At 38.5% G+C, this 24704-nt stretch overlaps 1 protein-coding gene across 1 annotated transcript; it reads left to right on the top strand.

Annotated features, from left to right (window-relative positions):
- Window positions 1-2915: 2915 nt before the first annotated feature.
- LOC111928761 (uncharacterized) lies at window positions 2916-19295 on the top strand. The gene is made up of 4 exons (XM_086851017.1): window positions 2916-3119; window positions 8980-9051; window positions 14606-14721; window positions 18070-19295. Exons 1-4 carry the CDS (start codon window positions 2916-2918, stop codon window positions 18248-18250), a joined length of 573 nt encoding a protein of 190 aa, XP_086707143.1. The 3' UTR covers window positions 18251-19295.
- The last annotated feature ends 5409 nt before the right edge of the window (window positions 19296-24704 follow it).

The following is a 24704-nucleotide window of genomic DNA, read 5'->3' as shown; positions in this document are numbered from 1 at the left end:
GTACCAGGAAAGAAAACTGGTTTGGACTGACTCATTATCCTCAGGAAAGGGAAAAGTCTAAGGTTACCACAAGGATGTTGTTAAAAGCTGTTCAGGCTAATAGTCCCTTGTGATTACTCTGGATTTCTAACCAGGGTCCTCTGCCCCATCCAGAACATTTTTACTCTGGGTCTAAACCAGCTTCAATCCCAAGGAACTCATTTCTCATTTTGCTGTTGTTTTGTGGGTTGTTCTTACAGGGTCTGAATCTCCCAAAGAATTCACATTTCTGCAGATCCCCAGTGTTTATTCCTCTTCTGTACGTGGGGCAGCAAAGGAAGCAAAAACTGTTTTCCATAAATTGCTTCCCACTCTGAAACACTGAAATGGCTTTTTCCAGACTTTCTGGTATTATTCTCCTCCTTTTGCTGTGTGAGGAAGGACTTACAGGCTCTCATGAAGACTCTAAAAGTGTGTAATGTGTTGGTGTCAAGAGAATGGGAGAGAAGCTGTGGCTGAGGATCCTGAAAGTTCCAGAAGGATTTGCCTTCTGGAGAGGAGAACAGTCTGTGCCCCAACAGTGTGAGAGCAGTGCCTTGGCTGCTGGAGGGGCTGCAAACAATTGCACAGATAAAAATGACAGATAAAATTGGCAACCTCAGAATAGGCACAGAAAAAAATTCACTGTCAAATTCCTCCAGAATTTTTGGAATTCTCCAGCTTTGCCTCACTTTTCTTGACGTCTTTGTAAAATTAAAAGCAAGAAAAAAACATACATGGAACTGGGATGATTTTGTTTAATGGTCTTTGTGACTTTGTGAAAGAGGTGACATTGAAGAAAGCTTTTAAAATACTGGATAGTTTATAATGCTGTAAAAAACCAGCACAGAACAAGTAGGAGGACATCAACAGAAATATTATCCTGAGCTCTGTTAGGATCATCATTCCCTTCTGGAATCAGATGGAGGTTCTGGCATAAATGGCAAATGGATTTCAGGGTTTTATGTGGGTGAAGTAAAATCAAAAATTAGGAGCTGAGAGTTAAGTTTTGGATGGTTGTTTTTTAAGTAACAGGAAAAATAATCCGGTATCATTCCTGTTGCTGAAGCACCACCTGATTTGTACGACCTGATTCAGATTAATGGTGAGTAAAACTGGATGAAATTCAATCCTGTGCTGTCTCATACCTCCAAAACACCTTGCTGCCACCAAACCAATTCCTCATTTACAGCCAGTTAGAGCAGCAAAGTGCATTTCTGTAATTCCACTGCTCAGAATGGAACAGAACCACCCGTGTTTGCAGAGCCCAGAGCCTTTTCCAGTCAGGTTTTTTTGGGCTGGAGCTCAGAAAGACCTGGCTGTGCTGTGAAATGGGATTTCACAACCCCCTGACCAAGTCTGTTAGGGAATGTTAGCAAAACTCTCAGGATGCATTTTCAGAGGCTGAATAGGGAATGTGCTTGAGTAGAGAAATCTTTTCATTTCCAGAACTTTGACAAACTAAGGTTATACAACTCATCCCATACTGAGCATTTTACAAAAAGCAGACACTTTAAAAACCAGAAATTTTGACTATAACTCAATTTCTGTTAATACAAGCTTTTTCTGCCATCCAGAATAAGGATTTATTCAGTATTTTTAACAGCACTCAGAATACTCTTACAGCAGAATTTTAGTGTTTATAGAGAATGGAAAATTTAAAGAAATATAACTAAAAAGGATTTTTATTTTTTTAAAATAGAATAGTTTCTTTTTATTAATTGATCATATTTTTCAAAAAGGAAATAATTTTGTCATGATTTTCTTTTGGTATTTGGTCTACATTCGGTTTCAACAGATCAATGCCTCTATTTCAGGCCACTATTAATGCTCTTACTCTGATGTAGTTTAACTTCCTAAGGTTTCTGATGTGGCCACATGTGATGTCTATAAAGGATTCCTTTTGAATGTTTTTGTGTCCATTCATTTCAAAGAGAAACAGCAGCAGCATTTATTTCATCAATTAGAGATTAATATTGACTCAAATCAAGAAAGGTGTTTTTTTAAAAAATACATCAAACATTTGACTTCTTTTAAAATCCTTTTAGACTTTGCACAAAACTCTTTATCATTCCAGTGGCTTTTGTCTTCTCTTTTATTATTAACTGAAGACTTTTGATTAATGCTTCTGTGATTTTTATACTGAAACAAAATAATTATTTGATCAGGGTATGAATTAACCAGAAAGGGATAGTTCTTATAAGAAATGTACAAAGCATTTAAACTCTCAGTCTATATTCTGTATAGCAATCCAGCAATTTAGCCAGAATTCAAAGCTTTGTGAGTCCTGATTGGTATCTGCAATCAGATAAATCTATCTATTAATCATGTTAGTCAGTATATTCAGGGACATCTGCCATTGTCTAGGGAGTTCTTACCACTTAGGAAAGTTTTTTTCAGCTAAATAGAGTCATAAAAAACCCAAACCATAAAATCTTTGGGGTGTCTGTGGCAGAACCCATTTAGAGGTTCTCTCCCAAATTTGCCCTAAACTAGGACATAGGGTTTGGAGTAAGAAAAGGTTTCACCCCAGAGAACAGTGAGTTTGCACTATACACTTTATTTTTCTATAAAACCTGAAATGTAGTTTTGAATGTTAAGGAAAAAAAATGTTATTTCAGCATTTTTTCTAATTAGGCAGCAGTTTAACACCAGGCAAACAGGTTTTTCTCTGAGTGTGTGATAGAAATGTGGTTGTTACCTTCCCATCCCACAGAATGGCTGCAATCACCCAGCTCTTGCTCTGAGATCCATGACAACACTTGCTCCCCGTGCCTTTCTTCTCGAGGCATTGAGCCAACACGGTATTGGCAAGAGAGAGAAACACAAAAGGAATCCATGTAACGCTGCAGAGGGGTGAGTTCTGCTTTATTACCTTGCACCTGACTCCAGGAGAGATGTGTTCTCCCCTTGCAGAGGGCTTGTGGAATCACAGAAACAAAAAAGGATTGTGTACAGATGGAGGAAAAGCAGCAATAAGAGCTCTGTTGGTTCACACCCCTGCCAGTGCTGCAGAACAGAGCTCAGCTGCAGGTGGCATTGCTTGCTGGATCAGTCAGCACTGGGGCTCCAGAAAAAAGGGATCAAAATTAACATCAAAGGTAAGAATAATTGCAAAGCACTGGAGCTGTTGCACTTGGGGGTTCAATGTTCCCTGTGCCATTTCTAACAATGCATCTTGGAGCACTGACGCTTGTGGTCAGACCACTACAGCCTAGAGACACTTTTAGATTTTAAGAACTAAAACGAGAGCTGGTTCCAAGGCTGAGTTTAGTTGCTGCAGCGTGTTGTCATGGAAATGTCTTGCTGTGGGCTTGTTTTATAAAATCTGTGCAGTTGATGTGGGGAAACAGTTCCAGGAGCAAGGCTGAGAGCATCGCTCAGGCTCTGCTCCTGAGGCTGCCTGGGGCAGTGGTGGGGGCAGGACGAACACCAGAGGAACCTGCAGTGAACCTTTGCTCACCTGGCTGGTGCTGGCAGTGGGGACATCCCCAAAACGCTGCTCTGGGATGGGCTGTGACCTCCAGAGAAATTCTCTTCTGCTGCAGACGCTTCCCCAGCACAGTGCATGGGACAGTGGCTTTGGACAGTGATGGAGTGACCTCTGCGAGTGTTTGCATGGCTTGATTTTCTTTCCACTGTTCCAGCCTGAATGTATCAGTTGAACTGTGACTCTGCAGGGCTGAAGAACTCCTTCTCCAAATTAATAAAATTTGATTTTTAAAAGAAAAGAAAGGAAAGAAAAAATATTTCTGAAACAGACATTAGTGATGGTAGAAAATAGTTCCTATGCTTTTATGCTTTGGCTGACATAAATTTAATTTAATGTGCATTGATTTTAGTGTATTTTTTTTTTTTAAGGTATCCCAGATAGTTTTACCTAAGTCTTCTCTTTTGAGATGGTGACAGAGGCTTTACAAAAGCACTGAACTCTCTAAATCTTGGCAATACATATTCTTAGGGCTGCAAGTACAAAGCAATATCCTTGATATGATAGTTTGGGAAAGCAGAAGTTTTTATTACTTCATTTAGCTGAGGTCCATAAAAGAGTCTATCTCACCATAAAACAGAACATGTCATCCCCAAATACCCAGGAAGACCAACTTAACCTTGCAGCCTTCAGCCAAAAAGGGTTTGGGATTTTATTTTGTCTCACTTTTGGGAGAGTTTAGGTATTTTCTTGAGAAAAATGGGTTTCTCCTCATTGCCACTTGGTTTGTTCAAGGCAAGCTTCTGTCTGGGGGTCAGTTCTCCCAGTTACTTTCTCTGAGAGTCTAATGTTTATTTATTTATTTGATCTGGTAATTCATCTGAAAGAACTCACACAGGTTCAAGTCAATAAAAATGCTTTCGATATCAAGGTGAATGGGCACTTAAATGCAGTTTTTAAAAGCTAAACTATCTTTCATGTCACTTAAATTGCCTTACTCAAAGGCAATTTGGGAAAGGGAAACATGCCTTTCCTCGCGTTACCTTGCTTCTGTATTCAGAAATGTTCAGTTTCACTTCAAGTTCTGTTGATAACTTTATGCATGAATGTCTAAGTTACCATTAAAGTTCTGAATTCCCACTCCCAAGGAAGAATTTTTGAACACAATGAAGGATGTGTACTTAAATTATACCCTGAAATATTGAATGAGCCTGAGAGAGAAGCTAAATTTATTTTTTAATGCCATTTCTGCAAACGCACTCTGTTTATCATGAGTCATTTTCTGGTAAGCCCTAAAGTAGGGGTATTATACTTTAATATCATTTTCCGTAACATTAAATTTGCAATGGAGAAAGGCACTGGGTCTGATTCATCATTTCATTTCACTGCTCAGATTTCTTTAACTTCAACAGCATAAACTGGTGTAAGATAAAGGACAATCTGGTTCCTCTTCTCTTACAATTTTTCTTATTAGCTTTCTCTTTTTCATTGCAGAATCTCCTGCATTCTAATCTGAGTGAAATCATCACTGAAGCAGTTTAAAATATTGAGGGTTTTTTTTTTTTTTCCCATTAAAAAATGCCCCAAGTAATCTGGATTCAATGTAAACTAAAACTGAAGAGCTGCTCTTACAGGTCTAGAAAATCTCTTAAATAAATACAATTTAGTTATAACTTGTGACTCAAAATTCAGTGAATGCTAAGATGAGTCAAAGAAAGCTCAAGGAGACACAAACAACAAAACCACATTTATTTATTGTTGTCCAATTATTTTCTCAGACTGCTGGTTATGTTTCCCTTGGTGGATTTTCATCTGACTTCTTTGGTGTTCTTCTGTGCTTTAATGCAAATGGGATTCTTCAGATTCTCATTTTCAAGCATATTTTGGGTAATTTTTCTGGTGGCCACCCTCTCCAAAGAGAAGTTGCCACAATTCAGTGACACGTGCCAGCATTTCAGCCTGTCCAAATGCTAAACACAGAATTTCCCTTTCCTTTTATAATTATTATAATTAAAATTCCCTTTCCCTTTGTAATTAATTCACTTCTTCAGCAATAGCTGATGACTAAAAATCTATATAAAGTTACTATTTATTATACTAAATCTTTATACTTTATATTATATTATTTATATTATGTACTTTAAATATCTAGTATATATTTATAATATGCATATCAAGTTATAATATACACTGTTAATAATATAAAATATATTACAATATATTATTAATAATACAGTAGTAATAAATATAATAGCATTTTATTATCTATTTAAATATAGTAATATTTATATATATAAATTTATAATATATACTTATACTTTATATTATAATATTTATAAATAGTATACTAATACTATAATTATTTACTAAAACACCATTTTAGATTGCATGAAAAACGAAGTGGTCTGACCCAATCAAACCAAATCCCAACATCCCAATAATTCTTTGCTCTCTGCTGTCTTCCTTGTTATCTTGTTACTCTATCTTCCTTGTTACTCTGCATGGAAATATGTCCAAGCTTTTATTCTTCAGGCTTATTTTGATCAACAAAAATCCTTGTAGCACCTTATTTTTATTATTTGGTTTCCAAAGAGGAATCCAAACCCAGCTGACCCTCTGTCAATGCAGGGAAAGATTTCCAAACTCAGAGCAGGGATTTCTACATAAAAAACAGGGAGCTGCCTTATCCCAAGGCTGTACCCCTAAACCTTGTCCTTGGGAACAGTGAATTCAATGTGTTCCCCACTCTGAAACTCCTCCTGACAACAAAGTGGGGTGTGCAGGATCATTCCCACTCCTTCCCCTCAGAGAGGGATGGAAGATTCGGAGAGTATCGAGCAGGGTGAAAAGAAACCCCAAACACCAGAACTCGTGGGAGAATTCTCAGCAAGGATTTTATACTTGAAAATGATTTCAGCTCCCTGGCAGGAGCGATTGTGCTCTGGCTGACTGACTCTGATAAGTGGAGAGGCTGCTGCCTCCCAGTCCATCCCACAGCCGCTGGTGGAAGCGGCAGCGGGGCAGGAGACACATCAGGCTGGAGCTGGTTATTAAATCTGGAGCTCACACTGAAGCTGGAGCTCATAAATTATGCACTCCCCAGCTCATCACAGCTCAATCCTCAAAAAATAATATGAACCAGAGGGTCATGGTAATTCATGTCTCCCTGTAACTCGGAATCCAAATTACTCTCTGAGCGAAGCATGAACAAAGACTGGTAGGAGTTCAGCTTGAATTCTTATAAGAGCAGTTTCTCACTAGGAATGAAGGATTTTAAAAACAATGTATTTTTCTCATTACCTAAAAAAAATATGGATAACAGAAATTAAATACAGTTGTGAGAATGCAGCCAAAACTCAAGAATTCAGAGAAAAAAAAACAACTGAACAAGTTCTTGGTGTCGTTCTTGGTCCAGTGAAGTGATGAGCAATTCCCACTGTTCCCAGCCATCCTTTCCACCAAAGCTGTGAGAGCTGAGAGCAGCGTGAAGAGAGAAGCTCCTGGTGATACCTGTCATATTTATTATATTTGGTGCATTTCCATGGAACACCACAATTTCCTGTGTGCTGTCCCAGGGAAGGACACGAATATTGCACTCAGTCATTTAAAACAGACATGTTAAACATTATTTAGGGAGGACAAGCAGACTGAAGGAGGGTGGCACTTGCAATGGAGAAGGATCTGGCAGGGAACTGTGAGAGTGGAAATATTTTCTGTATTGGTAACCAAGAGAATCAGAGAAGATGGAGCAGACCCAGCACCAGGGCCTTCAAGGCTTTGTAGTCTGTGGGGTTTCATTGTGGTTTTCTGGGTAACACATTTGATTGACAGAACCAGATATTTTCCTAAATTTATGGGGTTTTTATACAGTTTCTTATTATTTTTGGCTAAGTACTCTTTTTGAGCTTCTGGGGCCATTTATTTATTATTTTTAATGAACATTTTTCATTTCAGACAGTGCATTCCTTCATCTACTTCTGCACATGGATAAGTTCAGATCAGTGACTTGAAGCTGTTCTCTGTAGCAATGTACAGATCTTTCTCATGAAGTAATAATGGAGGCATTTAATTACATGCAATAAATAGGAGGTCTTTAAGATTCAAAACTGACTGATGCATGTTTTTAGTGGTCAGCCAAAGATTCTAAACCAGCTTTGATACTAGAACAGAAAGAGTCTTAGTGCTTGCCCATGGAAAACTCTCTTCTTCCTTGGAGAAAATGTACGTATTTTATATGTATATTTTAGACTCTGAAACTGGAATATTCTGAATTCCATAAATAAAAATGCTATACAATGGTAGCTACCATCATTTGTTTGTAAAGATCCCAGATTTTCTGCTTATACACACAAACAAAGTCCTTTTTAAGCCTTTAAAGGCAGAAACTATTTTTACTTAGACAGCCAACCTAATAGTGCCAAGCTGCTGTTCATGTGTGCTTCCCTCCTGGGAATGATTTACTCTTTGGAAGCTGAAGTGGTGCTTGCAGGACAAGTTCTGCAAAGTCCTGCATGTCACATCCTGCTTTTTTATCAGCTTATGCATACCACATTTTCTTTTTTTCCCTTTTCTCTCTTATTAGAAATTTTAAGCAGTTAAAACTTTTTTTTGTTGTTGTTGATTTTTAATTGGAAGCAGTGAAGCCACCAATTGTGCCTGATGAATAGAGCAGCAACAAGGGGAATAAATTCAAGAAAATTAACGCACCAAGGTCATGTGGATGAAGATACAAAGAAAAAAACCAGTGTAGATGGAACATAAGGATTTCTTGATCTAATTCCTCCTCTTTGTCTAGCTAGATTAAGGATCTCTTTGTCTCATGTCTCTGATGCAAGAGCAGGCTGTGTTTGTGCCTTGGACCTGATTTTGCTGGCTATTTTGGGAGCTCCAAAGCTGTTGACTGACTGCTCTCTGTTGGATGCAGCTCTCCAGGAACCATTTGGGCAGGATGGAGCTCTGTGCCAAACACTCACTCAGCAAGCCAAGGAAGCCCTCACTGGATGCCTGTGCACGATTCCTCAGGCACTGGAGTAACACAGGAGGCTTGAGAGTCGATTGGGAACCCAAATATCCATCCTGAGCATGGAATAATGAAATGTGTGGCATGGCTGAAATCACCCAGCAGGGCAAATAGTCAGAACCTAACCCTGAGCACAGCCTGGCTAGAATCTCCTGAGGTTTGCTCGTTGCCCTGCAAAGATTTTGTGAGAGGAGCAAGGTGCTGAATTCAATGAATCTTAAGTACCTTCATTTCAATGCAACCTTTGTGTATTTTTTTTTTAATTACTGAATTCAGCCCAGTAATCAATCCTACAATACAGGATGTGTGCCTACCACTTAAAAAGTGAACCAGAGAAGGGAAAAAATCAGTGTCTTGTGCTTTACCATCAGAATTGTCCATGTTTCCACATAGAATCTAAAATCTATCAATAAAGTAAGCATCTGATTCACCACAACTAATTCTTTAAGATCTGTAATTCATGACTGTCCATTGGAGGAACTTTAAACTGAATTTTTTCTTCTCATTTCAGTACGTGTTCCATCAGCCTCCACCTGAAAACCTGCCTTGGTTTTTAGCTGAAACTTCCACCTATCACCTGGAGGTGAGTAAACACTGAAACTCCTTCCCAGTTCCATTGATTCAACATGTGCTCACTCGTTGCTATTTAAGCTAATCCTGCTGTGCTGGTGAATTAACAAGCCATAGGATTTATGGTTATCCTAATTTCTTCCTCTTAGAAATGTAATTTCCTGCCAATGAATCCATGCTGATACACCCACTGTTTTTTTTTTTCCCCAAAGAAGAGGCTCACAGCTCTTAACTTATTAATTAATGGTCATGTTTTTCAACAGTCAGGATTTGCATCTAGATCTTTGTTACTTTCATATATGCAATTTTTGTTGAAAATATCTGTCCAATGGCAGATTCAACAAATTAATATTTCTGATATCCTTGCAGTCCTGGAATCTCACTTATTTGAGTGTAGAAAACATGACAGTGTTTGGCACTCTCACCACTGAACAACATGAGAATATGAATATAAAAATATGAATATGAGAACCCACTTTTCTCCCCCAGTCACCTTGACTGAGTTTTAAAAATAAAGTAAGTATATCAAGCAAAAAATTTACTAAAGCAGTTAAAACGTCCATAAATGATTTTGAATATGTTTTTCATTTCCTTTTCTGCCTACAGAGAAATTATGTGGGTTTTGTTTTTTTTTTTGTTCTTAAACATTAGTCTTTTAAAATGCATTTATAAGTGGGTGGGGAATAGTCTCATGTGTTTGGCTTTCAATTATGATTTACAAGTTTGGGTGATTATGGATAGGGTCCCTTTCAAACCTGTACTTCTGCTGACTCTAAATAACATTTTTCTTTCAAAACCACCCCGTTTAATCTATTGATTCAATTTCCTCGTATCTGTGCTCAGAAAAGCAAACCAAACTGGCAAAATTTGGCTAAAACAACAGTGAGACTACCACTAAAACTCGATTTTTTGCAACATTTATGATGCGGAACGCCGGGTTTTGTCCAAAACTTGAGGAATCAAAGCACGAGGGATTTAAACACCTCCATAAGTCCTGCAGATGCTGGTGGCTGCTTGGCACGCTGCAAACACGATCCTCCTGGCAGTGTTCCTCAACAGGTGCTGAACATCTGCACCTTTCAGAAAGCTCTTTGGAGCTCTGGGCGCTCAGAGGGAGCTGTAAAACGGAGCTGTGAATCTCTCAGCTTGCACCTATATTTCCTCAGATTCAGAGGCAATGAGCTTGAGAGGAATATTAGAGAAGAAACAAGAGAGACATGAGAATTATGAGAAGTTGTCGCTGTTCAAATTAGGGGTCTTAATGTGAGTGTCCTTATATGATAAATGAGGGACTGAACACTGATGGTTTAATCACCTGCTGGTGTTGTTATATTTGGATATTTGGGGCTTTTAAATAAAGATTTTCAGGGAGATAGCCAAGGAAGTTGATAACTAGAATACCTCAAAAAGCAATTTAAATAAACAAGTAACTAGGCTCTGATGGCAGGATCAGCTAGCAGTGGTCTTGTACCCCAAAATGTTGGTAATCTGGCTGTATTTCCAGAAGTTTTGCCTTTAGTTTGTTTTCTAAACTTTGTTTTTGAATATCCATGGTCATAAGGAGAGGTCTTTTCCCTCAGAGTTCTTTCCTGAGGAGAATGTTAAAGAGAAGAGTGAAAATTATTGTTAGAATCAACCGTGGTGCTCTTTAAAAAAACCAAAAAACAACAACAACAAAAACCACAAAAAAACCAAAAAAAAAGACAAAAATACCCAAAAACCACCCAAACTTATTTTTTAAAAAGTCTTCAGATGAACAGGGTTTTTTTCTTCATTTTATCAGAATACATTCACCTGCTCAATAGGAAATAGAAAGCAGCAACCTGCTCCATTCAGCTCACAAAGCCCACTCATCAATATCTCCACCGGAAACATAATCTGAAAAGTAATTCATTTATTGGCACATTTAGCACTCCCTATTTTATGCATCGCTCTGCCAAGGCTGATTGGAATCAAACCAGCCAAAGAGACAAATTTAGTAATTCTAACAAGAGCCGTGCCCAGCTCGCTGTCCTCAGCAGAGCGCCCTGGCTGAGCCCACAGCCGGGGGATCAATGCAATTATCAGCCCCTGACACATGGCAGAGGCTTGGAGGATTCTCACATGAGCTAAATTGAGTGGGACACAAATCATTGGCTTGTGTCAAGGCAAGCAGAGGCAGCACCTGAAATACGGTGGATTTCAGGAGGGGCTGACGGGCTCTGGGCGAGGAGCGCGGAGCTGAGCGCTGTTGATGCTGCTCTGCGCAAAAACCACCCTGCCCCTGCACAGCTCGGGGTTTGCTCTTCACCCACTGCTTCCTCTGGGTTTTCTGTATTTATACAAGTGTCTGCTTGCTCGTTTTCCTGTGCCTTCCAGAGGGGAAATGCCCTTAATTCTGTTTAGAGAGTCAGTTTGGTAAAATGGAATGGGGAGTGCTATAACTGCTGCTGGCAATCCATATGGAAAAATAGCAAGGATTTCAACAGTCCAAATGCTTTCTACACTCTTGCCAGCCTCAGCAATGAAGATAACAGCTTAAAAAGATGGGAAATGCCACTTTCACTTTTCTTTTCTTTTTGTTTTTAATCCAAACACGGACTGTCATTTTATGGGTGAAACAGAAAAATAAAATAGTGACTTAATTTAATTTGAATACTGGAAATTCATTACAGCTCATTAAGTCCACATTTGTAGATGAAAAGGAAGTGTGGTTCAATGTGTTTAGTTCAGCCTGTTTGGTACATAAAGAGGGAGTTGCACCATCTAACTCCAGGAGCTTTTGGTGCCTAAACCAGAAACTAATCTTCTTAAGCCTCCAATGGAATTCGTGACAAGAGAGAGAGAGAGAGAGAGAGATTTCTCCAGAGGGCAATTCAGAGTAAGAATTTAACTTAGGTGCTTTGCATTGAACCCTCCAGAGAAAACTCAGCTTCTCCTTTTTGGTATAAAGTGTGTGAGCAGCTTTCTGACTTGGGCGCTTTAGTCAAGGGAATGAAATCCTGTATCTCAATCAAGACAAATATTTTCTTGCTAAATAATGATTTCCCTGTAAAATACAATATCTTTGTCTTGACACAGTTCATGGGTATGAGTGATATTTTAAAAAAAATGTAGTTCTGCAGCTAGAATGAGTATAGGGAATTACAATTTGCTGGTGAGTGGTGGTTGTGCCTTTTATAATTAGTATATCTTAATATTATTTAATTTTCATTGTACTTGTAGAAAATATGGATTGAACAGTCTATGACTGTGCAAAGGTTAAATATTTGCAATAAAGAAATGCAACAATGATAAACAGAGATCTGATTTTTTTTTTTTTTTATTAGATGCCTTTCTCACCCTGTTTTAGCAAATATTTGAGACAGTTTTGCAAGTTGCCCTGAGTGATATAGGTTTGTTCAGGTACAGAGCTGCTGAATTTCATATGATGTATTATTTAATTTTTGTTAGGCTCCATGTCAATAGATAATTTAATATAATCCTGCAAGCCATTTGGTTTGACTGATACGTTTTTAATGTAAAGTACCATTTGTTTGGAGAAACACTGAAACAGGGGAGCTGGCAGATGCAGAGCAGAGAGGGACAGACCTTGACAGAAATTTCCAATAAGTTTGATTCAGGTTTTGAGTAGCTGGAATCAGTGTACTGGGAAGAAGAGAAACTCTGAGTAAAAATCAGTTCCATTTCTCAACTTCCAGCCTACCAGGGCCCTCTGACTGCTGCCTGCCAGCCCAGTCTTTTTGGACAAATGGAAAACAACAACAAAAAGCAGCTGCCTAAGGACTCACTTCACCTCCTTTTGATTTTTCTCCCCTTTGCTTCCCCTGTAGTTGTCAAAATCACATTGTTCTTTCCATTATCCCAGGCCTGGGCAGTCTCTTTCCATAGGACATTTCCTTCAAATGCCTTTTGGCTTTTACTCGAGCCTCCATCCAGCTCTGAAAAGCTTTATAGAGAACAGCTCTGTCAAAAAGTCTGCAGAAACAAGGCAGCTTTCAGGCCTTTCATATCCTGACAGGACAAGCAAAAAGTGGAGAAATATGAAAAAAAGATAAAAAAAAATAATTGGAATGAGATGATTTTTAAGGTCTCTTCCAACCCGAACCATCCTTTGAGTCTATGAAATAAACTTACGTGAGTACACAAGGTTCTCACAGACCTGTGGGACTTGATATTCAGGAGAAAACGACAAATACTCAACTGACATTCTTATCCAGTCTGTCCTCCAGCTGACAGCAAAAAGATGCCCTTAAAACCCATTTTTTGCTTCCATATCTTGCTGTGTTTCAAAGGCCCTGGAAAGAAAGTGCCCTCAAACCCTGCAGCCTCTAAGCTAAGCTCTGACTGGACAGAGTGCTGCACTCCCCCAGTCCTCCTGGAAAAGGTTAGAAATAATGGTTTTATTTTAGAAATATCAGATGGGGGTTAGAACATTTCTCATTTTTCAGAGCAGCAGAGCCTTTTCTGAGTTTAAGCTGCTTTACACAATTTTACCAGTAAGAAGAAGGGTTAAAATGAGTTTGGATATTGCTGTGTTGCACAGCAGTCACTGGAGCACAATTAACTCTCAGCCCTCTAATCTGTGTGGAGCAGATTTTTCTTGCCTTCTTATATATAAGATGTTGTTACCTAAGCATGACTGTATGATTAATTCATTTCAAGGCTTACATCATATTTAAATGGCTTCAAAAGTAACGAGGCAACTGAAGTATCGAGTAGCATCATATTCATATTCAATATTCATGTGTTGTATCAGATAATTATTATTAAGGGACTTTGTGTTCAAATTCAAAAGCTTCCAAAAGTGACTTTAATAAAGCTTATACCACATTAAGTGTTGGAAGGACAGGAAATGGATTCGGGTAAAATCCAAACAAGAATTAGAAATTACTGATACTCTGATTTATAAAGAGCTGAATTTCAGAGTACTTTTACATATGGGAATCCCACACTAGTTATTGCATATAATGACTTCCTCACTGCATCTTTTCTGCTCTCTTCCCAGGAAAAATAAATTGCAAGGCTTGTGCAAAGAATCTCTTTTAAACTGAGTAAAGGAGGAGAGAGATGTGTGCAAGCTTAATATTGTCAAACACAATTTATCTCCCTTTATTTTGGGCTTGATCATTATGGATGAAGATGTCTTCACGTCTGGCACAAAGTTTTGCAGTGAAATATCAACTAAATTATGATGCCTGCATTAAAGAAATTCGAGTCTATTTATATGTATGTACTGCTTGGGGGATTTTTTTGGCTCGGTGGAGGAGTTTGTCTGTGCCATACAGAACATGGGAAAACCTGGCTAGGAAGTGGCTTGTAATTGTACAGAATTAAACCTTGGATTTATACAAAGGTCACTGCACCGTGAAGCTCCAACCACAGCAAAACAATGAAGGTTAAATTCTGCCCTTAATTTTATTTTGCAGCCTCCCCAAAGCCGCTCATGTCTTAAACGGCAGAAAGTTGCCAGGACTTAAAGCACCTGACTTTGGAGTTGTGTAGAGGTGCTGTGAGGACAGTGAGAGGAAAAACAATTGGTCCAGGGAGCATTCAGATAAAGCCAGGTCTTATCGCTTCTGTTGTAGGGAGAAAAACAATTTAACAGCTGTGAAGCTTCTCTCCCCTCCAGGATCTCGCTCCAGTCCTGCCCCCGCTGCTGCTCTGCCGTCCGTTCCTCCTCTCCAGCACCACTTAAACCCAGGTGAGCGTGGAGCAGGAACCAGAGTGTGAGAGCACCAGGCTCTGCCAGCAGTTGTAAGAGGAGTATTAAAGAAATGAACAAAAAAAGGAGTATTAAAGAAAGGAAAGAGGGAAGGGGGTTCAGGAGCTCTCGCAGCCATCCCGTCCACTCAGCTCTCACACAAATGGCAGTGGAGAACAGACTAATGGACAGCTCCTCTCCCAGAGATTTTTCTTTTTAAGAGACTGGTTCACCACTGGCAAAATATCCTTTTTTTCCCCGCCTTAGTATTTTTATCTTTAGTCTTATTTATTTTTGCAGTGTACTGGTTTGTCACTTACACGAGAGGCATTTATTTTTTCCCATAAAAATCACTCTGTCCAATATGTTTAATCTCTGCTACTTTATTAAGCAAGCTATTTTTAAGGAATTAAATTAAAAACCGAAGTCAAGAATTATTTGCAGACCCATACTTAAGCAAGTTGCTCCAGCAGGATGAAGCAAACCCGTGGATCCTGCAGCTCTGAAGCCACGTCTGGTATCCCATCATTTCACCCAGATGGGAGAGCCTCAGTCTGCCCCCAAAATGGGTGAAGTTGTATTGATTTTGTGCCTGCCAAGCCACTGAGGGCTGCTGTGTCTTAATCAACAAAAGGAGCAGGAATCCTGAACTTTTTAAAGCAGCTGGAATATTTGCTCCAATAGATATAAATAATACTTAATACTTAATACTTAATACTTTAATAAATATATAATACTTATGATATTGTAAATTATAGGGATTGGAAATAATTAAATTTAACACATCTTTTATCCGCTATATTGGTCTCTAAATAAAGCTCCAGTGTGTCAGGCAGTCACCTGGGTGAGAAAGGACACAGGAGAACAGCAATAAAACAGAATAAGGGATATAAAAACAGAAAACAGATAGTAAACACAAGTTACTATTTAAAAGGTTCTAAGCAGCTACGAAGGGGAAGAAAAAATATAATAGCAGTATCAGTAGTGAATAGATACTGTAGAGAAATAAGTAAAAAGGAAGGCTTTTCAAAATAAAGAGTGTTTGGGTTAAAAATAACTTTGTAAGACCAGTGTAAGAAATAAAAGTCATACCAGGATTTGAAATCAAGAAGCTCTTTCCAGCCCTGGAGAAATAAAAATGTCAACTATAACTGGGGAGATGAGGAAGTTGCATTTACCAGAAGTACAATTTGTAATCCTCTAGTCTAGGGGACGTGAGAGGAGGCAGAGAAGGACTGACTGTGGTGTCCTGAGCCACAATTAACACCAACACTTAAAGGAAGAGTTGCACAAAAAATTCAGGCTATAAAATTGCCCCAGTGTCGGATAAAGTAAAAATCATGACTTGGGAGCTACAGACTGAATGGATTGCTATTGATTGTAAGCAAAATAAAAGAACAATCGAGACTTTAAGGCAGCTAATTATTACAATGCTCATATTACATGTCTGGTTTTGTGCAATTTGTCTTCTCAAACTTTTTGTGGTGCTCCATCCTGACAAACCTGCAGGCCTGGGCAGAAGAATCAGCATTTTGATGTCTGGATTTCTCCAGCTTTGTCATTGCAAACTGATTAAAGGGATTAACAGGGTATTTTTGCAGATTAAGTTTAGAAGTGCCTCCCTCACAGAAAACAATTTTAAGTTGCTAATGGAATAGAAATAATAGAAAAGAAATAATAGAAAAGAAATAATAGAAAAGAAATAATAGAAAAGAAATAATAGAAAAGAAATAATAGAAAAAGAAATAATAGAAAAGAAATAATAGGAAAGAAATAATAGAAAAGAAAGCCCTGGGATGTTGCTGAGTAGTTGATATTTGCTGGAGACAGATAGAGAATATGCAAAGTTTGCAAATGGTGAGATATTTCTGAGTTAAGGAGTGATGGGAATGATGAGATATCAGCACAGAGCAAGGGGTGGGTTCAGCTGGTGACCTGAGTGAGGAGGCTGCTCAGCAGGGATATCCAAGGGAGCTGTTCCTGCTCCAGCCCATCCTTCCTCAGGGGACAAGCCACAACTCCATTAATCTTCCTCCTTCCTTCTGCCACATCTGGTCTGGAGAATGGCCTGGGGCTCTTAATTAAATGGTCACAAGTGAATACTGATCTGCACAGTGATGCACACTTCAGAGTGAAGGCCACACACTGTGCTCAGGAAGTTGGAGCTCTTGTGCAGAAATGCAGTGAGTTAAGAAGGGTTTTAATGCTCATTATGAATATATATCAACGCTTTAAATTCACTTCAGAGTTAACTGGAGTGATAGACCTTAAGAACGAACAATCTGAGAAAGAAAAACTTCCTGTAATCAATGCTGTGCTGGGTATCAGTGCTCTGCTGGGCTTTTTTTCTGTCCTATTGGAGGTTTTCAGAGGGTTTTCTGAGACTTCCAATTCTTTGAGTAATTGAGGTTGCTGTTGGTTAGAGGGAAGTCAAATGGCACAGAGAATCACAGCAATATTTGTGCTTCTGTTTGGTGCCAAGTCTGGAAAACTTGTCTGGAAGTGAAGGTGTCCCCAGAGAACAATCCAGCCTCTACCTTTTGAGAGGGAATTAATTATCTCCTGGTAATTGATGGTACAATAAATTGATATTTTAGTATTAGACTCCACTTTCTGGTGGCTAAAATTAGGTGAATTGTGTGGCACCTGCTGTGAAATAAAAGCTTAATGGTGTTTTTTTTCTATTTGAAATGTTACTAATGTAACATTTAGATGCAGACAGGTGACACACAGGAGTTTTGTTTTTTTTTATTTAGACTCTCTGCTGTGCTTTTCAGGGATTGCAGAGTTACCACAGCTGTATCATTATTTTAGGAATTGCCACATAATTTGGGCCACACACGGGACATAACCATTAAATGGGAGAATGACAATGGGTTTGTTGAGCAGCATCATTACTCATAAATGCTCCCTTTGTTATCTGGTATTATCCACTGTATTTTTCTCTCAGAATGAATAGCAGTTAAAATCAAAATAATTATGCCAAATGTTGAAAGTAATTGTACAATATCTATACTCAAACACAAGATTTTTGGTGGATAATAAGAACATGGTCAAAACACAATTACACATACAATTTGTTTTGTTGTACAAGTTTTTTTTTGTGACATTTTTTTTTAATTCAAGCTTGCTTTCTTTTTACTTTTGTTTTCTTGATTTTTTTTCTAGTGTCCACTACTTTAGGATAAACTAAATTAAGTTGTATTTATGAATTGCAGTCCAGATTTATTGGGAATTTTTCCATTCCCATAATAAGTGGAGCATGAAGGCTGATGTTTCTGTTGCTATAGTTTGGAAGATCTAACTCAGGTTTGGCTAATTCTTTTCCTTTTTCTTGTTTTCTTTCAGATATTCATACTGTGGAATCAATCCATCATCAATAGGAATTTTTCCTGTCACCACTGTGGCCTTTTGGTGCTGGGTGAGAAATTGCAGCAGAGGGAGAATCCTAATTTATCGAGGGTTAGGATTAAGGACTTGGACAATTATTTCCTGTCTTGTCATTATGTGTGGAACAATCTGCAAATGAACATTTTAAAATACCATGATTGCCCATTAACTGATGTTAACACAATTTCTATTTCTAACTAACCTGCACAACTGGGTTTCTCATTAAAACCTGCAGAATTTTCAGTTGTTTTTTTTTTTTGGTTTGTTTGTAGTTTTGTTGTTTTTTTTCTTTTTGTTGTGCAATCTGATCTAAGCATGCATGCAGAAATCCCAGTTACAGAAGGGGTTAATGGAGCTTTTATGATCATAGCTTGCTTCCTGACAGCGCTGTTATGTCTGTGAACTCTTGGAATCTGATGTAAAACCTCTGTGTGAGAAACATTTAACACCATCATCACATCATGGGGCAGGTCTATGCCTTCCAAAACACCAGAATTTTGCTGCCCAATACTGTTTATTAACCTCTATCCCAAATTTTTGTGCTGACCCCTCCTTACCTCACCACAAACTGGGATTAACTGGGAGTCTCTGCTGTTTTCCTGCCCAGCAGAAATGCAGGCTGAGGATGCACTGGAGCTTCCCCATCCCTTGTCAGCACTCTGCTGCTATCAGAGTTAAAATATCTGCACTCCAGCTGGAAGCACAAACTTCCTGTTGGAAAAGTGAAAGGAACTGCTGGGAAGGAAGAACGAGCTCTGGATGTCAGAGGTGCCTCAACAGTGCTAAACTTTAATGGGGGATGAGCTGCCTCTATTTTTCCATGCTGAGATGCTCCCTGTTCTGTCTGCTCAGACTGACAGGTCTGAAAATGAATGATTTTTCCTCAGTCATGATGGATACCTTTCCCAGACATATTGTAGCATAATGGACAAATAACTTCTCTTAAAGACTTGTCATATAATTTGAAGGGGAAAAAAAATTGTGCCCGAGACAGACATTTCTATCTATATCCTCTGGGAATAATGAGACCTTAGAGCAGAGTCTAAGGCTAAGAGTTGGTTCAAAATACTATGATGTGATGTGCCCTTATCTTATTTCACAGATAAGACAGGCAGACTGTTTCTTGCACAGAAAATCAAAGCGCAGCCTGTAAAATCATAGGAAATAAAACCCGACAACTGAAATCTTTCCTTTCCTTTGAAAAATATTTCTTCCAGAAATTCTCTTTTATTTTCCTCTCCTTATTCCTTGGTGACCCCCACTTACCTAAACTGCAGTGACCATAGCAGAATCCTAAATAACTCCTCTGAATGTGGAAAATAGAAACCCCCATATGTAGTTCCAAGTATTTGTGTTGTTATTAAGCTGTAACCTGGTGCCTGCAAGAAGCACAACGGATGTGCTGTGACACTGACAACAGAATGGGAGCTGGAAAAGAGGCCAGAGACCTCTGAGAGTAGTCCAGGCTGAGAAGAATATCAGGATTCCAGCTGCAGAACATCAGGAGGGACAGAGAAAACGTGGAGCTGAAGGGGCAGTAGGGTCACGGTGGCCTTTGAGATGTGTCCACCCCAGCACAGGGGACACCACTGTGGTGTGTGAAGGAGCAGCAGCTTCACCAGCAGCTGATTTGCTTCCTGTGATCAGCACAAGAGCCCAGGTGGCTGCTGGAGAATTCTCTGTGCTGGTGTCAGAGCCCTTCTTCCTCCCGAAGGGTGATGAAGACCTCAGTGCCCGAGGAGAGGAGCTGGCTGAGCCTCTTGGGGTCCCAGCCCTGCAAGGGGCTCGTGGTGGGCTCCAGGAGGCTGCTCTGTGTCCCAGCCCCCTGGATCTACAGGAAAGGATCATTCCCATGTGCTGACAGCTGGGGGAGGATGTCAGGGACTCTTCCTGTGAGATCAGTGAGAAGAGTCCAAAATGCCACAGCCCTTAATTTGGTGTTTTCCATATTTGCTTAACACAGTTCAGAGAAGGCTGCAGGATAGACATGGGGAAGATGTGATACGTGAAAAAACATCTGAAAAAGACTGGCATCTGTCAAACATCCTTAAGCCCACCAAATGTGAGTCACAACAAAGGCTGTAATTTATTTTAGACCTGCCTAGGAGTGCTCACAGAGACCATCATGCTCCAAAGCATGGGGTCCCTGGCTGGCTCCACAGTGCCAATCTGCCTCTCTGCCTATTTGCCTTCCAAATTACTGCCTGGAACGGATTAATTGCCTTTTGTTCATTAACAAGAGAGTCCTGGTTATTTCCAAGTCTCTCAAGGTTTCACATTTGCTTCTTTCTGCAGCCTCCTCTTCTTGAAGGTGTGGAAGGACTGAGCTGTGGAAGATGAAACAGAGATGTCTGCACTGGAGTGAAATGTCCAGGCTGACTTCATTTTTTGCCAAGATTGACACAGACTTCTGAGTAGGTTTTCTTTAATTTGGCAAATACATTGGATTATCCATGCAAAAAAAGAAGCCAACTAAATTCCAGAAATATGTTTCAAAATTTGAAAAGAAACAGGCATAAAGAGTTTCTTTTTTAAAAAAATAATTGTTATTTTGAAATAACATCTCGTCTAAAGCTGGCTAAAACTAAATAGCTGGTTTTTAGGTTAAAGTATATAGCTAAAAACAAAGGTTATTTGACTCAAAACAACATCTGTTGTTTGTTCTAAGCAAACTAGAAATTGATTGACCCAGAATTGATTAAAAATTGTAGTCTTTCACCAAGCCAAAAACTAATAATGTTTTTTTTCATAGATCTAGTGAAGTACATCTCAACATTATAAACTGAAATATCTGAGCTCTATGTGAAATCACATTACAAAATCCCTATTGCCATTCATGAGGAAAATTACTGTTTGCAGCCCCTAACCACTTCATATATGTCATTTCTCTGGAGATCATATGATTTTTATTTACTGGAAAAGTGTCTCTGATGAACAGACAGTAATTAATTAAATACATTAGTCTGTTTTGTTTAAAGACCAGACTTACAGGATGGATCTGTTTCTAATAGAGAAGATGTGAGTGATCCTTGTCCAGACTACTGTAAAACAGAACAGAACAGAAAAAAACAAAGCCAAACAAAAATAAAACAAACCAAGAAACAAAGATTGGAAAAAAAAAACCCCAATAAATTCATGCCTTTTTATTCCCTCACTCTCTGTTTAGTCAAAATATTCTTCATTTCAAAGAGTTTCTTGACTGATAGGAAGGAAAATAATTGTGTGTGGATTATATCCATCATCTTCCAGCCCAGGACCATGGCTCCCTATGATGTTTAAATCCTTGATACCTGAATTTTCCTGGAGTGTTTCCTACAGTGTTAACTGGGATGCAAAGAGGGTAAGGCCAGAAGTTTCAGATTCTGCTGTCTAACTCAAATCCTTCACTTAAAGGTTATTTGAGGGTTTATAAAACTTGGCACTGAGTGTCTTTAGAACTTGAATTTCAGCTTTTATTGTGGCTACTGAAATGACAGAGGAATTGGCATCCCCAAATTAAATCACTGACCAGGAGTCTCATTAAAAGTCAATATTTATGGAAATGATTGCATCCTGGGATCTGAGATGCTGAAGGATTACCCTGTGCACAGAAAAGCAATGTCTATTTCTATGGCATGTGCATCAGTGAGGTGAATACCTCAGTTATACCTTCACTGTCTTACAATGAACTGTTTGTAAATCATTGAGAAAAATATTTAAATTTTCTGCTACTTTTTTTTCATTTTTTCATTTTTTTTCATTTTTTCCCTACAAGTGTAAACTCGAGTACAAATCTTAAAATAATCTGCTTATACCACCATTTTTTCTGAGCTTCTGTGGCTAAAATGAGTTAACAGAAATGCAAACCAACTCTGATGGAGGACAAAAAAGCCAACTGACCGTGGTTGCTCTGGTAACAAATTGCCTTTCTCCGTGAGTGTGTGCAGGAATGCATGAATATGAGAGGGATATCTGTATATAGCTCACAGCATATTTGTACACGTCCACGTCTGTGTCCTTCCCTCTCCCAGATTCCTCCACATCTTTCATTACCCATGGAGCTATGTGGGTTTTCTCCCCTTTAAATTTCATTAATCATCCTGGTAAATGGAATGCTTCCCTTGAGTGACATTTTTTTTTTATGTTAAAATTATATTATATTTGATTTGAAAAGCAACCTAATTAAGGTAGGCTTCCTGTAAGCTATTTAAGTCTCATCTCCCCGTGGAACGGTGGAACGTTTAGAAAAATAATGAATTACATCTTATATAATCTTTATTGCTGCTTTTTAGAATGAATAATATATTCAGTTTGGGTTGAAATAACATATCCCTAAGGTACAATCCGTTTCCACAAATTAGATTGGTCCCTCACATACAAGATTATTAAGCATGAAGAAGAAAGTTATTGGGTTCCCTGTGCCCCCTAGGAATAGTATTTTCCACTTCACATCTGAGCTTTAAATGTAGCCCAATTCAAGGCCAATCTGGTAAATAGTTAAAAGGTTGGTGCAGTTGCTTGGATTTACCTGTTAACCTCGCTATTTAAAATTCTCCTCCTTTTTATTTTGAAGACATGATTGATGTGTTCAGCTCAAAGGGAAGCACAAAGAAGAGAAATACTACTGTGATTCCCTATTTCTATAGGCTCTGGATGAATTTTCAGTTCTTTTTAACTTTACCCATCTTTTACTTGATTAAAAATCTCAGTGTGATTTACTCTGATTGTCAAGGAAGGTTTGAGTTATTATTTCCAGACCAAGATGGGATTATGCTGTAGTATGAAGTGGAAAGAAACATGTTCAACACAGAGTTACCATTAAATAATTTATAAGTCTGATAGTTCCTCTGGAAAAGGCTTGAATAATGAGTTATGTGATGAATCATGGAAGATGATTTGCAAAGGATGGAACAAAAGGATTTTTTTACAAAATCCTTGCCTAAGATAGTCTCATAGTTCTCAGTTGTCCTCTTTATAATTACATTAAATAATGATTTGTTTCTTTTTCCTGAAGGTGAAGGTATATATTTGTTCCAAGTCACTTTAATAGGTTGAGAAATACAAATACTACTGCTCAGAGCTAAAAAATCCCCTCTAATTTGTTTTAAAACTACAGCTCTATTCTTGTTTATACTAAATAAGTAGCCTAGTAAAATGACAAGTAGATTGTGCAGTATTTCCTGTCATACCTGTTGATTCTGTCAAAGCATTTTAGCTGAATCTTCTTTAGTTGATGATTATACAGTAATTTTTCAAGTGTGTTGATAACTGTATCTAGAAGTCCTTCTGAACTGGAACTTAAAAATTAGCTAAATTTGAAACTAAAATCAATATGAAAATAATCTTTCTTCAACTTTTTTTTTTTTTTTTTAATTTTCTGCCTTTTTTTTTACTATTAAATATCTCTTTAGATTAGTTTCCCAAAGTTATATTAGCCTGTATTCTGCTAGTGCTGGAACTAAATTCCATCCATCCAATATGTTCCATGCTAAAAGTAGTTTGTCCCACTCTGGTTTCAACTGGCCTCAAAAAAATGGAAGTAGCTAGATTTCTAGATTATACAAAACCTGAGGCAGAGGCTGGCTAGGATTTAAAACCCTATTTTTATCCAGCCTTGTATCTAGATTAAAAATTACGCCTGATAAGAGCTGGGAAGATGCAGCATATGTGAGATCTTACATTGTTGTTGCCATCTCAGCCACGAAAAAGAGGTTTTAAATGAGGTAAAGTTACAATTATAAGCTCATTCAGATTTTTAGCTCCTTTCCAGATCAACAGCAATAGACACTTAAATAAACCTCAGAATTTTTTCTCTTCTTTTTCACCTGGAGCAAACTGCGAGGGGAGGTGTGAGCTTAGTGATCTTTCTTCCAATAAAAGATATTGTGATGGATGGAGAGGTAAAAATGAATTGGGAGGCCATGGCTCTGCTGTTTCCTCCTTTACCCTCAGACCTTCTCACAAAAGTGAAGGCATGAAGGGGTCAAGCTCCCAAAGCTGGAGAAAGACATGGACTTCACTGGGTCCTGCTTTGGAGAGGGGAGCTCGCAGTGGTGTCAAGCTCTTCAGCTGAAACACCATAGAAATGGAAAGGACAGTTAAAAAAAGGTGGAAAATATGGTTTTGTGGAGAAGAATTTTACATTATCTGGGACATAGGTATTGTGACCTGTATATCAAGGAACTGTGTGTCCGTTCTTCAGAGATAAAAACATTTTAACCCCATGGCCATACCCATAAATAAATACATATTTACCTATTTAATGCAGCAATATATCCAACTCAGTCACAGCACGAGTGCACACATCAGTGCAGGATGATTTATACCTCTCTTCTTCCTGTGGTTGAACATGGGTTTGCTTTTCCTCTGGATTTGGTGTTTGTTTTTTTTTATTTTAGGAGAAAAGTTGTCAGCTTTTTTACCATAACTGAGGGCTGTTTGATTTAAAGAAACACTCAGTGTGTGGAACAGTGAATCACTCCCAGGAAATTGTTGTTCAACCCAGCCACAAGTGATTCTAGGTGATAAAGGAAGGAGGGCATGGAGGTTTTTGGTGTGGAGTGAGGTTGTTTGTAGTGATTTATGTGGTTCCCTCTGGCCCCAGGACCCAAGAA

The sequence above is a fragment of the Cyanistes caeruleus genome, chromosome 14, assembly GCF_971803275.1.
Source record: "Cyanistes caeruleus chromosome 14, bCyaCae1.hap1.1, whole genome shotgun sequence".
Lineage (NCBI taxonomy): Eukaryota > Metazoa > Chordata > Aves > Passeriformes > Paridae > Cyanistes > Cyanistes caeruleus.
This window is presented reverse-complemented; position numbering and strand designations above follow the sequence as displayed.

Excerpts from the sequence above, each read along its gene's own strand:
- LOC111928761 (XM_086851017.1), top strand. The coding sequence starts at position 2,916 with ATGTGTTCTCCCCTTGCAGAGGGCTTGTGGAATCACAGAAACAAAAAA. Across the intron at positions 9,052-14,605 it reads CTTCCACCTATCACCTGGAG|GGAGAAAAACAATTTAACAG; the intron begins GTGAGTAAACAC and ends CTTCTGTTGTAG. Across the intron at positions 14,722-18,069 it reads CCAGCACCACTTAAACCCAG|ATATTCATACTGTGGAATCA; the intron begins GTGAGCGTGGAG and ends GTTTTCTTTCAG.